The 13552-nt window shown below is 39.6% G+C and overlaps 2 protein-coding genes and 2 non-coding genes across 4 annotated transcripts in view; all 4 read right to left on the reverse strand.

Moving 5' to 3' along the window:
- The window catches only part of LOC138053131 (uncharacterized), a 15657-nt gene extending 12712 nt beyond the window's left edge, over positions 1 to 2945 (reverse strand). Inside the window, exons 1-2 of the mRNA XM_068899805.1 lie at positions 2846 to 2945; positions 2501 to 2688 (exon numbers count right to left, since the gene is read on the reverse strand). Of these exons, the coding sequence (XP_068755906.1) occupies positions 2501 to 2688; positions 2846 to 2945 (288 nt within the window). The remainder of the gene's footprint in view (positions 1 to 2500; positions 2689 to 2845) is intronic.
- Positions 1 to 13552, reverse strand: part of LOC138051352 (uncharacterized) — a 543513-nt gene that overhangs the window by 376575 nt on the left and 153386 nt on the right. The window lies entirely within an intron of this gene.
- Trnat-ggu (transfer RNA threonine (anticodon GGU)) lies at positions 7138 to 7209 on the reverse strand. The gene has a single exon. It is a non-coding gene; the product is annotated as a tRNA-Thr (tRNA).
- On the reverse strand, positions 7517 to 7588 carry Trnaf-gaa (transfer RNA phenylalanine (anticodon GAA)). Its single transcript has one exon. It is a non-coding gene; the product is annotated as a tRNA-Phe (tRNA).

Genomic DNA, 13552 nt, shown 5'->3' on the forward strand with positions numbered 1-13552 from the left:
TTAGGGAGACGACGCCGGCTACGAGAACGCGATAAAACAATAGGACCAACGAACAAAAACAAAAGCTCTGCACGCCCTGCACGTGCATTTTACACCTGTGTACAATTTTTATGCCGTTCTTGCTCTGACTATGACCGATATTATTTTGAGGCAGTGTGGTCCAGTTCACGACCCCCTCTGACCACCGGTTGAATTTGTTCCTGGTAGTCCATGGTTCAACTTCCTAGCTGTACTTGTAAATAGACACAACTTTGCCTCCAGCCAGTTGGGATTTTTAACAGTTGTTGTTGAATGTTCTGTGCTGTCGTGATTGTATTCATTGGCCCTGAAAAGCCCCAATGAGGAGTGGTCAATTAAGCGGGTATGTATGTATTGGTGGCGTTATCGTTGACGCCACCGTCGTAGAATCTTAAGGTCCCTAGTCCCTTATCTAAGGCCCTCCCAGAGAGGGTCCTTGTTCCCTTTAAATATTTCCTTGTGCTTCCTTGTTCCCCAAATTACTTTCAAACTTGTTCCCATGTTTGTTCCCTTGTTCCCTAAAATATTTGACATTGTTCCCCTGTTCTCCAGTTCAAATTATCCATAATTAGCCATGTTTTCTTGTTCCCCAAATCCCCTGGGAGGGCCTCTAACATCGTTTAGCTGTTTCTTGTCTGCGTTGCAGTTTGTTGAACGAGGGTCCCCTATACTTTTTCCGTGACGCGTGAATGGGCATTTCTGCTTTGCATAAAGCGTGACTACTACTACTACTACTACTACTACAGTCTTTATTTCATCACTTCGAGTGGTCTTCCAGTGAGCCATAAAAATTAAGAACACTATTACATAGGTTACAACAATATCTAGAATTATAGCAATTGGGGATCTTAAAATACAGTAATGGAAGCAGTACAATGAATTTAGATTAAGGATTTACAATATACTTAATGTTATTTGCAGAAGCTCCTAGAATTTACGCAATAAAAATTATACGATTTTACTACAAGTTATATAATTCACTTATAGGTTTTACTTAATTTCACTTAGAATATCTTTGAGGAACGATTTAAAAAGAACTAGGCTTTCCTGTTCTCTCGCATCCACAGGAATTTTATTCCAGAGGACCGATCCTCTGTAATAAAGGCTATGTTTTCCTGTCTCTAACTCAGGTTTAGAAATGTACAAGTTGATAGATGAGTTTCTTAAGTCATTAAGAGTGGACGTCAGAAACATTCTGAAAGATATTTCTTAAACACAGCGGGGAAATATTATGAGTTATTTATACATGAGGATTTATTTTTTCCGTGATTCGTGAATCTATATTTTCCCGTCCTCAGGAAACTGGTTTTCCATTTTTTCGTGATCCGTGAACCAACGACTTTTGCGGGAATAAATTTTCACTTTTTTGGAGAATTTAGCATGATTAAGGCTCGGAAACTACACTAAAACTTGCCCATTTCACGCGCTCGCGGATGGAGGACTGGGAACTAACCATAGCGACAGTGAACAGTGAACCAGGAGGGCCTAGAATCTAGTCTGTCACGATGTGTCGCACACGCCATTTCGATACACCAAAATGGAACGTTCTGCGGAAAAGGAGAGCTAATATGTCAGTATCCACACTCTATCCAGCATTTACTGATGTCTGCTCAACCATCGCTTCGAAATATTTACAGAATATTATATGTCAAGAAAGTATTAATGTGTCTTTTGGTTGCTTCCTTTTGACCTCTTTTGACAAGTATAGTGATGAATGTGGTACTGACCCTGACAGTGATCTAAGTGATGATGAACTGCTCGTTCAGGACGCAATATCTCCATCAATAAGAAGTATGGCTTATAACTGTTTTTATATGTAGTAGTTCTGGATGAAATGCAATACATGTATCTCGAAATTGAGGTAAAAGTCGAAATGAGTGGAAGTAACTAAACTAGCAAAACTACAGTAGCGGATAGTCATCCTACGGTCTACTACAATTTTTTTTCAATTACCCAAGCCACAAAAGATTTAGACATCGACGAAAACAGAGTCCCAAATTACCAAACGATGGCGATGTGCAACTATATCTACTGTAGCACATTGCAGTAATGTCAGGTAAAATGTTTAAATACATTTTTGTATTGATCGTATTTGTTTGTTTGGCGAAACGTGAATAGTATATGATTTAGCCGTAGCATTTTTACGTGAAACGTGATTGTACTTGCTATTTTCTGTGAACGTGAAGGTGTTTTTATGCATTTTTCATGATGCGTGAAAAGGCCAATTACTTATGGGCGAAACTGTTTTCAGAAGAGGTAAAGGGGACCCTCTTGAGCGCTATCTTAAATATTCCGTCGTGCCTGAATGAACTACAGCGAAAGCAGAGACTGAAGCGACTCCTTTTATAATAGTGCGTCCTCGTGTTTAAGAGCAGAATAGACTTTGGCAATCACTTCAGGTTCTAATATATTCGAAGAAAAAAAAGGAAGCTAGATAGGAATAAAAGAAATGAACTTTAAAGTAAACAGATAACAAACGTGCCATACCCAGAATAGACGGGGTGCAGTTCCATCCTATTGAAGTCATGAGAAAGGATCTAATAGCCTCTTCAGTTGGAAGAGGTTGAGGATCGCTCGAAGGTGCTGTGTCACTGGCTTCATCGGGGAGTCCACCCATGCGTAGAGGACTCGAAAGAAGCAACGCGATAGATGCGGTGGTAAGAATATTTCCTATAATCAAGTTGAAAGGGTAAAAAAATTAGAAAGAGAACGTCACCATAGATGATTAAAGCTTTTACTGATTGCAGCCTCTTCTATGGGCGTGATCAATTTTTATCCAATAAGACGTCGCCTCTTCTTATTTGTTAATTCGTGTATTAAAATCTACCTGTGCTTTGAGCATGGACTGGTCCACAGGTTTTAATTCCAAAAAACGTTGCAACAAGTAATACGACTGCTGGGGTGACACAGCGATGAATGTACATCATTTTGTATGCACCTGTGTTCTCGTAAAGTGGCGAATCGTCAAAATGGATCTATCTCCAAAGTCGTGTCCTGGTAAAAACAAACAAACAAACAAATAAGTCCCACTCCTAACCTTTGCTCTTGAATTCGTAGCTGACGTTCGTATTTGAAAGATGGAATGTAAGTACATCCCTGAAAGTATACTGATAGTCTTAAAAATGAGGAACTAACATTAAGCAATAATATTAAAGATCCAATTCTTTCGCGCTAATTTAAATGTTCTTCGCCTCTTGCCATTACTTTTGTTGCAATATAAGTTTGAATCCTCACAGCTAAAAGATACACTAATATTTTGCAAGATATCTCAGAGAAACAGGTTAGAATATTAATCAAGCAGCCCAGTATACCTCACTATGATGATGATGCTTTGTTCCTTTCATTGAATAAAATTAAAGATTAAATGAATAGGCTAGTTTCGAATAGACCATATTCGTATTCTCAGTATAGGACTGGAACTAGCTTGCAATAGAGGCTTTTGCGAGGGAATCTTTTCCAATGCAAATACTTTTTAATATATTCCCCCTCATTAGCCTCTATTACAAGCTAGTTCCAGTCAAACACTGAGAATACGAATATGGTCTGTTGTGCAGCAATAAAAGAACAGAGTCGAGGCTCATGGGAATAATTGGCATTTTTCTTTGTTTTGTTCTTTCGTTTCTGCACAATTCGAAACTATTGCAGCCTATTACACTCGTTTGCAAGGTTTTTTGACCACATAAATGTGCTTACATAAAAAGGGTGAATGAAAATCACCTGTTCCGCCAGTCCATATTGCGCAAGGATTAAGTCCTACAAGGACATACGGTGAGAAGTGATTGATAGGTTGCGAGTGCAACCAATCACGACCAGGAATCGATTTGGTACACGTGATCAAAACAGGAAAATAAAGAGTTATTAAAAATACGACTTTTGCTCTAACAGGTCATGACATCGGACTTCTAAGAGGCTTCTTGTCCGACTTTTATTGAAACAGTTCAACTTTCATTGTCATGCTGATTGTATATCTAGTTATACACAGCTGTGAAGAAAAAAAAAAACCGCGATGCCTGTTGAAAAGGTTGAGCTTCCATTTTAAAAAAAAAATTATCATAGGGTTATCGATTTTGAGAACAAAAGTTGAAAACCCTATTTGTAAGATGTACTACTTATCGAAAACAAATATGAAATACAGACTTTTGCTGATTCAGAAGTTGAAAAACATTGTCAATTCGATTCACTTAATTCAAAGTAGCCTGTCGAGGGCCTCTGAAGTTTTTTTCGTCTTTGCACTTTAATCACATCTCTACCCTTTTAGCTTTTGGCAATTAAAATTCTCTTGTATGGACAACTGAAACAACACTCTTTTAGTTGAACCGGACGGATTCCAATCCTAAATCCTTGAAGAAAAACATTTTAAAAATTGTCCACACTAAAAACACTTGCGATTTTCATTGTTTTTATTATCACATGTTTTCAATTTGACTTATCGTAAAGTTGAAACCGATCTGACAGAATAATAAGTATCTCATCGGATTTCACCTTTCGGAATGAACTATGCGCAGGACTCATAGCTGTTTGATGTGGTTCAAAACTCTTGTAGGATTATGAACATCTCGTGAAAAGCGCCTTAACCAACTGATATTAAAATGCTGAGGTCAACATATCTCGAAAAAAATTCAATTCGCTGTTTTAAGCTCACCTGGTTATGTGATATTTACGTCCTTTCTCACTCACCGAATTTCCATGACTGATTAGACAAAAGGAAGCAACTGTTTGGAAAGCTCCAACATGCAGGAACCCACATAGAAAAGTGAAAGAGGAAATTCAAAGACCCAGGTTTATATGTTTAACTGGTCCTTTTAAAAGGTTAGATCATTAAATAAATTGGCATTGGCCAGGATAGAATTATCAGAAAAAGATGGATGCAAATGAAGGTGATGGGAAAATTAATTGAACTCTTTGCACGGTATATTCTACCCTTACGTCTTCTGTCAGAATATTCTACCCTAAAGGGTACAGATACAGATAAAGACGTCGGCAAAAAGGAGCATCTTAATATTATAGCAAAAATATTTATAAAAAACTCTTAAGTAACTTCTCCAACAAGTGAAGATGGAGAGTAATAGCATGCTTCCTTTTTTGGGCATCCAGCTGCTCAACAAACATACACATGTTGAGACTAAGGTGTACGTTACAACCCACAAATACTGGCCCCCTGCTACACTATAAAAGCCATGTAGAACACCGGTACAAACGTGGATTATTAAAAACGATGCTTGATCGTGCATTTCGACTTTCATCCAATTGGCACTACTTCTCTGAAGAATGTGATCGACTGAAGTTATTGTTTTCTCGACAGAAATATCCTGACAAACTTGTCAAGTCTTCCATTTCACGGTTTGTTGCCGCCAAAGCATCGGATCAACCTGTTTCCTCACCTACTGTCAGCGATCGATTAGACCCAATTCGTGTTGTTTAATTCATAAGATCCACACGACCGTTCATCCCGTTTTTGTCACGATTGTACAAGATCTCAAACTGCGAGAAGCTAAGCCACCGATTGTGAACCAACAGTGCCTTGTTTGAATGTGACCTGTATGTGCGATGCAGGTTATGTTGGTTTCACACGCCGCCATCTACATCAACGCGTTGAAAAACACAAAAACTCTTCTTCATCAATTGGCAAACATTTTCGCGACAAACATTCCTTGGCTGCAAAAGATCTTATAAAGAGTTTATAGTGTTTTGATGAAGTGCACGAACAAATTTGACTGCTTCGTCTATGAAATGTTTTTATTCAAAAGTGAAGACCTACTCTTAATGTGCAATCGGACTCAATTCGTGCTAAGGTTTTTAATTAGCTTTTACTAGCTTTCTCTTTGTATGTTTTTATTGTCCGTTTACACCTGCAAATATATTTTTTCTTCTTATAGATATATATATATATATATATATATATACATATATATATATATATATATATATCTAACTGGATTTGTCAAAAGGTGCCTGCAGAAATTGTAAAAACAAGCCAATTCTGCTACTGTCACAGACTTAAAGAAAAGCCACCCTCCCCACCCCTGTGCTTTGGTCAGACAACCGCCAATCACCTACCCACACCACAGTGTGGCTTCACTCTAATTGGTGATCAAAAGCAAACTATCATTGAAGCCTATACTAGTCCAGGAAAAATTGACAATGAAGACATGCTACAGTGTAAAGTCTGACATAAAAAGGCCACAAACTCTAACTGCAGTTAAAGTCTCAAAGCAGCAACCCCCCCAGCCCTGTGCTTTTGACACACAACTCACAGTTAGAACTGTCCCTGGGCTGTTTGGCAAAGCAGGCCTTGACGGCAAGCCCCCTCAATTTTGAGAGGCCACAATGGCTTGAACACGGGCTGCGCCCGTGCTCAAGCGAAAACCCCAGTAGCTACCTTTTAGCAAATTCGCTCAGATATATATATATAGCTCTGTATATATAGATATATATATAGATATAGCTCTTTGGCATTACAAAGCTTTTGCTTTCATGTCCAAATTGAGCCCTCTACTGGGATGAGTCATTGCCGCTAGCAATTGCGCATGCTCACTAGCTCGCTAGTTTGAGCACTCTGGCATGGCTTAGATGTACCACATGTGTGGGACATTTGGGGTGGCTTTATAAGCTTAACCTCCATCCCAGACATCAGCACTGCACTGATGAGGCCCAGAAGGCCGAAACAGTACTGTCTGCAGTTAGATATAGCTCTTTGGCATTACAAAGCTTTTGCTTTCATGTCCAAATTGAGCACTCTACTGGGATGAGTCATTGCCGCTAGCAATTGCGCATGCTCACTAGCTCACTAGTTTGGGCACTCTGGCATGGCTTAGATGTACCACATGAGTGGGACATTTGGGGTGGCTTTATAAGCTTAACCTCCATCCCAGACATCAGCACTGCACTGATGAGGCCCAGAAGGCCGAAACAGTACTGTCTGCACTTATATATATATATATATATATATATATATATATATATAATGATTGTGTAAGTTTGAGCGGGGAAATAACAACAACTAACTGCCTCATTTACCTTTGGATCACCAACCTATTCCCTTCGGAAGGCGATTCACAGTATTAATTAGTAGTGTAGGATGGGAACAGAAATCGATACAACAAAGGAAATGAGTGAAAATGTGTTCAGCCGGGAATCGAACCCGGGTCTCCTGGTTACCGGTCAGATGCCTTACCACTCGGCCACTGAACCAACCCCGCCATTCAGCCGAATTGGAAGGACCTTTAAATGGCAAGCTCTGAGGAGAATCGCACATTTTCTGCAGTGAGGATCGCGTCACTATGCTCAAGTTGATCAGCGATTCACAGTAAATTTCCCCCTATATATGAAATGAATGTGTAAGTTTGAGCGGGGAAATAACAACAACTAACTGCCTCATTTACCTTTGGATCACCAACCTATTCCCTTCAGAAGGCGATTCACAGTGATTTCTGACAAGTATTAATTAGTAGTGTAGGATGGGAACAGAAATCGATACAACAAAGGAAATGAGTGAAAATGTGTTCAGCCGGGAATCGAACCCGGGTCTCCTGGTTTTCGGTCAGATGCCTTACCACTCGGCCACTGAACCAACCCCGCCATAACTTATGAAGACTTCTTAAGGCAAATTGATTATAATTAATATTATTATACATCAGGCTCACTATGAAAAATCTGATTGGTCGAGAGCATTCAATCAATTCACAATAGCTTGTGAACTTGACATGATAAATGTAATATCTGCAGTTCAGCGTCTCAAGTTCAACGTCTGCCTGGTTACTAAGCCTCTTGGAGTGTTCTCCTCAGAAACAAAATGGCTGAACGCTTCACTTCTGTTTCTGAGGATGAATTATGTGAAAAATGTATAATAAACCAATTATTGAATTCGGTTTTCGCATGATATCATGAATTATCAAAACCTCGTGTATGAGTTATCTGCCTCAGCCTTCGGCTTCGGCAGATAACACATACCTCGGTTTTGATAATTCATGATATCATGCTCAACCTCATCCCATAATTGTTTATTATACGAGGCATGGCATCACCGTATTTTTCAACATATTACCGTTCGGCGAAGAATTTAGTTCGCATCCAAAGCAACATAAGTTTTTTACGAGACTGCAAACGTGATACATTCTGTCTTGTAAAATAACTTATCAGTCACTGATGAAGCCCTAACCGGCGAAACGTTTGACGTTCGATTATAATCAATTTGCCTTAAGAAGTCTTCATAAGTTATTTAATATTATACGAGGTATGGCATCACCGTATTTTTCAATATATATATATATAGATAAGTAAAACCGGCATGCTTACTCTCTTTCTCGTTTACAGTAAAATAACAGTTGCTTTCAAAGCGCTAGTAGACTTGCCACAAGTCGACCTCACGATAATCCCAGGAGAAAATGTTTCGGCGAGCGAATCGTGATTTTTCGTACGTGAAGTGGATGAGCTAGCGACGAAGTCGCGAGAGGTCGACTTGTCTCGCTTGCAAGGTTTTCATTTGCGTCTCGCGCCAAAAGGGGATGACGTCATTCGCAAGCCCTGAACTTAATGGCGCAATCCGACGAAAACAGTCGAACATGTTTGTTTCTACGAAATCGAAAGAGGAAATTTGTTGACTTTGTGCTAAAGGTATCAGAAACAAAGATGAAATAAAACGAAAGCTTATTTCAATCTCGAGTCGCCGCTTGGAAAGGAGATCTCCAGTGGTATTTTTTGGACCAACACTTGTGCCGTGATTTGTGCTAAGAGAAACGAAAGACTAATTCGAAAGGTTAGCAAGTAAGGGAAAGCTTCGAATCGTCAAGAAAGTCAATTGATTTCACTCATGAAAGACCAGGTAAGCTTCAGGTGTAGGAGACGTACTAGACCGAAATTAAAAGATACATCTTACCATTTAGCGATGCAATGACTCTCGTCGATGAATACACATGCATTTTAAACTTTTTTGTTCCATTGGACGAAAAATGTGTCGATAGTCGTTGAGAATCGCCTCGGGACTTCCAAACACCAGTTTATACTTAAGATTTTAAATGTGTTGTCTCCTACATAGCGACCGGCTAGAGACCAAATCTTTCGTGAGTGAAATCAGTGGAAGAATTACGAAGGCGATAGCATGCCACCCGCCCCAAGTAAACGACCAAAAGCCTATGGGACTAGTTGAAAGGTCAGACTTTTCCCAGCTCCGGTTGGAGAAGACAAACAGATCTATGCAAGACAGATATTCTTGAATTATTTTCCTGTGATGGTCCCGGTGATGGTCGCGCAATCGGAATATCTAGCATGTTTGAAAATCACGCTTCACTGCTTGTGGCAAATTTTGATTGACAACTCTATCCCCTGGGGTCCACGAGGACTACTCTGATTGGCCTAGCTCAGCGACCCGTTTTTGGGTCGCTAAATTGGCGCCAATCAAGTATGAAAAGTCCTTCGTTCCGCGCGTATCTAGACGAAGGACTTTTCGAAAGTCTAAAGCGCTAGTTTCTGCATGCAATAGGACGTTTCAACCAACCTCTAGAGACACCAATAACAATAAAAATCAAGTGAAGCTATGATCCTCGCAGTTAGTTACGCAATTTTTGCAATTGATCAGAACCCTGAAAAATTCAGGACTTCAATGGGGTTTGAACCCTTGACCTCGCGATACTTTACTTGATCGATTTCATGATATCCGCAGTTCATATATGATCCATCATCGCTGATTCATTCCTCACGGGAACACTGGAACCCACAAATGACCAGCTCCTAACGTCACTGTCTTCATAGTTCAGTTGGTTAGAGCGTCGCCCCGTATCGCGAGGTCACGGGTTCAAACCCTGTTGAAGTCCTGAATTTTTCAGGCTTCTTTACGCAATTGCAAAAATTGCGTTCATAACTGAGAGGATCATAGCTCCAATTGATTTCATATCCGCAGTTCATATATGATCCATTTCATATATCATTTCCATCTATTCTGGTGGACGAACAGAAGAGGCTAATAAGAGATAATGGCGGCGATGACGCCACGTGAAAACCTCATAATAAGACTAACTAGTTACTTTGATCAGGAATTTTACAGTCCTCCAACCATGATTACAACTGCTGAGCACTACAAAGACAACATTAAAGCAACTATCGACGCTGACAACAACGCCATTCAGGAATGGGTTAGTGTAAGAAAAGACGCAGGTCTTTATTAACCTATTTTTTTTATAAAACACGCGGGCAACCGACCATTCACCTTTGTAGGAAACTGTTAAATTCAAGCGATATCCTGTCTCGACTTGAGACATTAGCTTTACCCAATAAAGGTACAGGACAATGTTTGTTTGAACTAAGTACCAGAGCTTTATTTAAGACCTGATTCCCAAATGCGTCAACTTAACTTTCTTTTTAACTTGTTACTTCAGAACGTAACGAGCACGGAATTTGAGGTTCAACTGAAAGATATCCAACGGTAGGACGCGCCTAACGACCCAATCACTGTCATCTACATCACTGTGGAATGTAAGTATAATAGTAAATGGTTTGAACCCAGAAAGTAAGATCGTCCGGTTGAGTGAAGTCCTGACACGCAAGGACTGTTTAAGATGACATTAACTGACAAGTCATCTTCAGAGCCAAGTGATTTGTGTAACGTCACTAGATACTATAAGAACTCCGCTCGTTAGTGTTACTGGTCGACTGTCAGTTGAGCCTATATATAGTTGGCCGCGAAAACTAAACTATCCGTCTATAGGTGTAAGGTCTCTACGAGTATATATAAGGTCTGTGAGTGTATCGTAGAATACGTTTGGCAGTACTGTTATAGAGTAAATCAGTTTGTTGTTTGTCTGTTGTTGATGTCGGCGATGAGTCGTTTGTAAGGTCCGCACAACGCACTACGCGCAACGAATCATGGCATCATTTGAAGTTGCAATGGCTAAAATTAGGTTCAATTTCGTGAATTTGTCAAAGAAAACAGCTATGGAGAACAAACTTATTTTTTCCTTCCAAATGTTTCGGCTTCGTTCAGAATAGAGGCCGTAAGTAGACTGGATAATCACACACCAGTGCGTTCAACTCGAAAACACCAAGTAGAAGTTCCACAAAAACTGCCAATTTTGTAAACTGTTTGACATGTTGTTGTTCAAGTCAAAGGATGGTAACGCATCAAAGTGCATGCCTCCATGAAATACGAACTCTCAATTACGCAAGTACGCATTCCGAGAACTACTCGTCACTTGGATTTCGACATGTGATTAAGGTAAAGTGCTCCAGATACAGAGATAGATGTCCCAAAATGCGGCCAAGATGTGAACTGGAATGTTATCGACCGATATCCGTGTGACTGATTTCGACAAGCGATTTGATTACTATTCGTTCTCTTTCGTTCAACGCAAAAATTAAGAAAAGGACTATTTTAGTGTCTTCCCAGTCTTCAAACATTTAATCCAGTTTAAAAAAAGAAGCAAACGTGACATTTAAAACCTAGAACTTTGCTGTAATACCATATGCATTTGGATCTCGGCTAAACTATGAAATTTCTTTCAAGTTATCACCCATGTAACGAAGTCACTTGCCCATATTATTAGGGAGTGTGCAAGGCGATGCAACCAGTCATTCGTGTGTCTGCATTCCATATGCTACAAATGAATCTGAGTCCCTCCGCGACAACAACGGATTCACTCATCAAAGTATCTGCCAAAGTACAAATACAAAGTCTGTAAAGACAAAGAAGAGCCTGGAATCAAGCATTATGGAGGCTGTAAATGTGAGTGTTGCTATTTGAAGATGGTTTATGCAGTAACAGAAAACGTCAAAAATATTTAAATCACACCAGTATGCCAAGCTGAATACTTTCCAGTTTCTGTTCCTTCCTAATTCGGACCTTCGCTAGAAATTGGTCTTAATATCATGATTGGGCCAGGAATCGATTATTGCATTAATTAATGACTCATTTTTGAAGATAATTACATATAAAGAAATAGAAACTTCAAAATAACTGGTGTATTTTTCCTTGCATTAGAAACATTTACAATCTCAACGCTCTCCCATGTTCTTGATTTCCAACGTTTGTCATTAAGAGAGGTCGCGTTACGCTCACTCTAGATACAGTTGACGTCAAATGTAGATTCGTTCAATTTAAGACGAGTTTCGTGTCCACCCGTGAATTAGTTTACGTACTGACATCCATCAATTACTTCAACTACACCGGAAGCTTAATACACGATGCTGCGGTGGCCTGGGTCGAGAATGTCAAATTCACATTGTTTGACGTGTGTACACTAAAGGCGGGAAGAAACGACCGCCTAACACCTGATGGCGGGCTCACATTCGTTGACTACATGGTTTTCCAAGAAGCACTGATAAAGGCAGTGGCTGGACTAACAACTATGACAGAAGGGTGGGACGGAACCAATTGCAAAAGCATGTCATTCTTGGTTAGCTACAGAAAAGAGCTACGACAGCCTGCTTTCTCCCTATAAACATTACCTTTATTTAAAAAAAAAAACTTTTACCCCTGTCCTTTACCGTTTTTCAAAATTCTTCTTTCATAAAAGCTTTGCTTATACGCCTTACGTACTGGTAACAGCCGGACAGGCACGACTTGACCAAAAGCACGATGCGGCCTCGGTGTGGGTGGAAGACATTCAATTCAACAAATTTAAGGTGTGTTAACGCGAGATGCAGAACTTCGATAGACAAAACAAGAAAATCAGAGAGGCAAGTAATGCTGTCTTTCATCCTGTTCGCTAAATTAGGTCTAACTGAAACACGAAACTTAGAAACTGAACATCACCAAAACTACGATAAATATACGATCATTCCTACATGTAGCCCCTTAAAGCAGCTCCACTTCCTAAGTTCATCCCACAATTAGAAGGTTTCTAATTGCGGTCCCTTTTCACCCTGTATTTACTTCTCTGATATAAATATTAGTGCATTTGCGGATGATCCCGACACCTTTTCTTTATCTTGCAGAATTGGTTTGCCAGATAATCTTCTTTCGCGACAACACAAATTCGCATTCTTCAATGACTAAAAGCCCCGTCTTCAAGATCACAACGCTTCAAGTTGATCTTGGTAAAACGTTTCATATTTGCTCCCTATTTGTCCAAGAAGAAGGGAATGGTTTTAGATGGGTTACTGCGATAATCGACCGATGGAAATACGTGGAAAACGCATATGGACACAAATGGAGCCCACGTGGGGAGTTAAAAATCATGAATTTTCTATATCATATTTGGACAATCCTTCTAACGACTTCACTAGTAAGCATTTTCAATACATTTATTTTAATCAATAGACATGTACAAATTGGAGTACATTTAGTGCCAAGTCCCACACTATGCTTCAGAGGACCAATTTACAATACTGTCCTTATATAAATGTTGAACAATTTAAGAGTGGATCAAAATATTGAGAAATGCCTCTGTGTTCATTACCCGCAAAAAGCTTGCATAACTATTATGGAGCTGAACAGTAAGTTTATATGCAGAAAATATTCCAGCGCTAACGTATTAAAGTAAGGGCCAAATGGCTTAACGTCCTCTAACTAAAAAGATGGAAAGTCGGACTATTTACACGTTTA

This window comes from Montipora capricornis, chromosome 6, assembly GCF_036669925.1.
Source record: "Montipora capricornis isolate CH-2021 chromosome 6, ASM3666992v2, whole genome shotgun sequence".
Lineage (NCBI taxonomy): Eukaryota > Metazoa > Cnidaria > Anthozoa > Scleractinia > Acroporidae > Montipora > Montipora capricornis.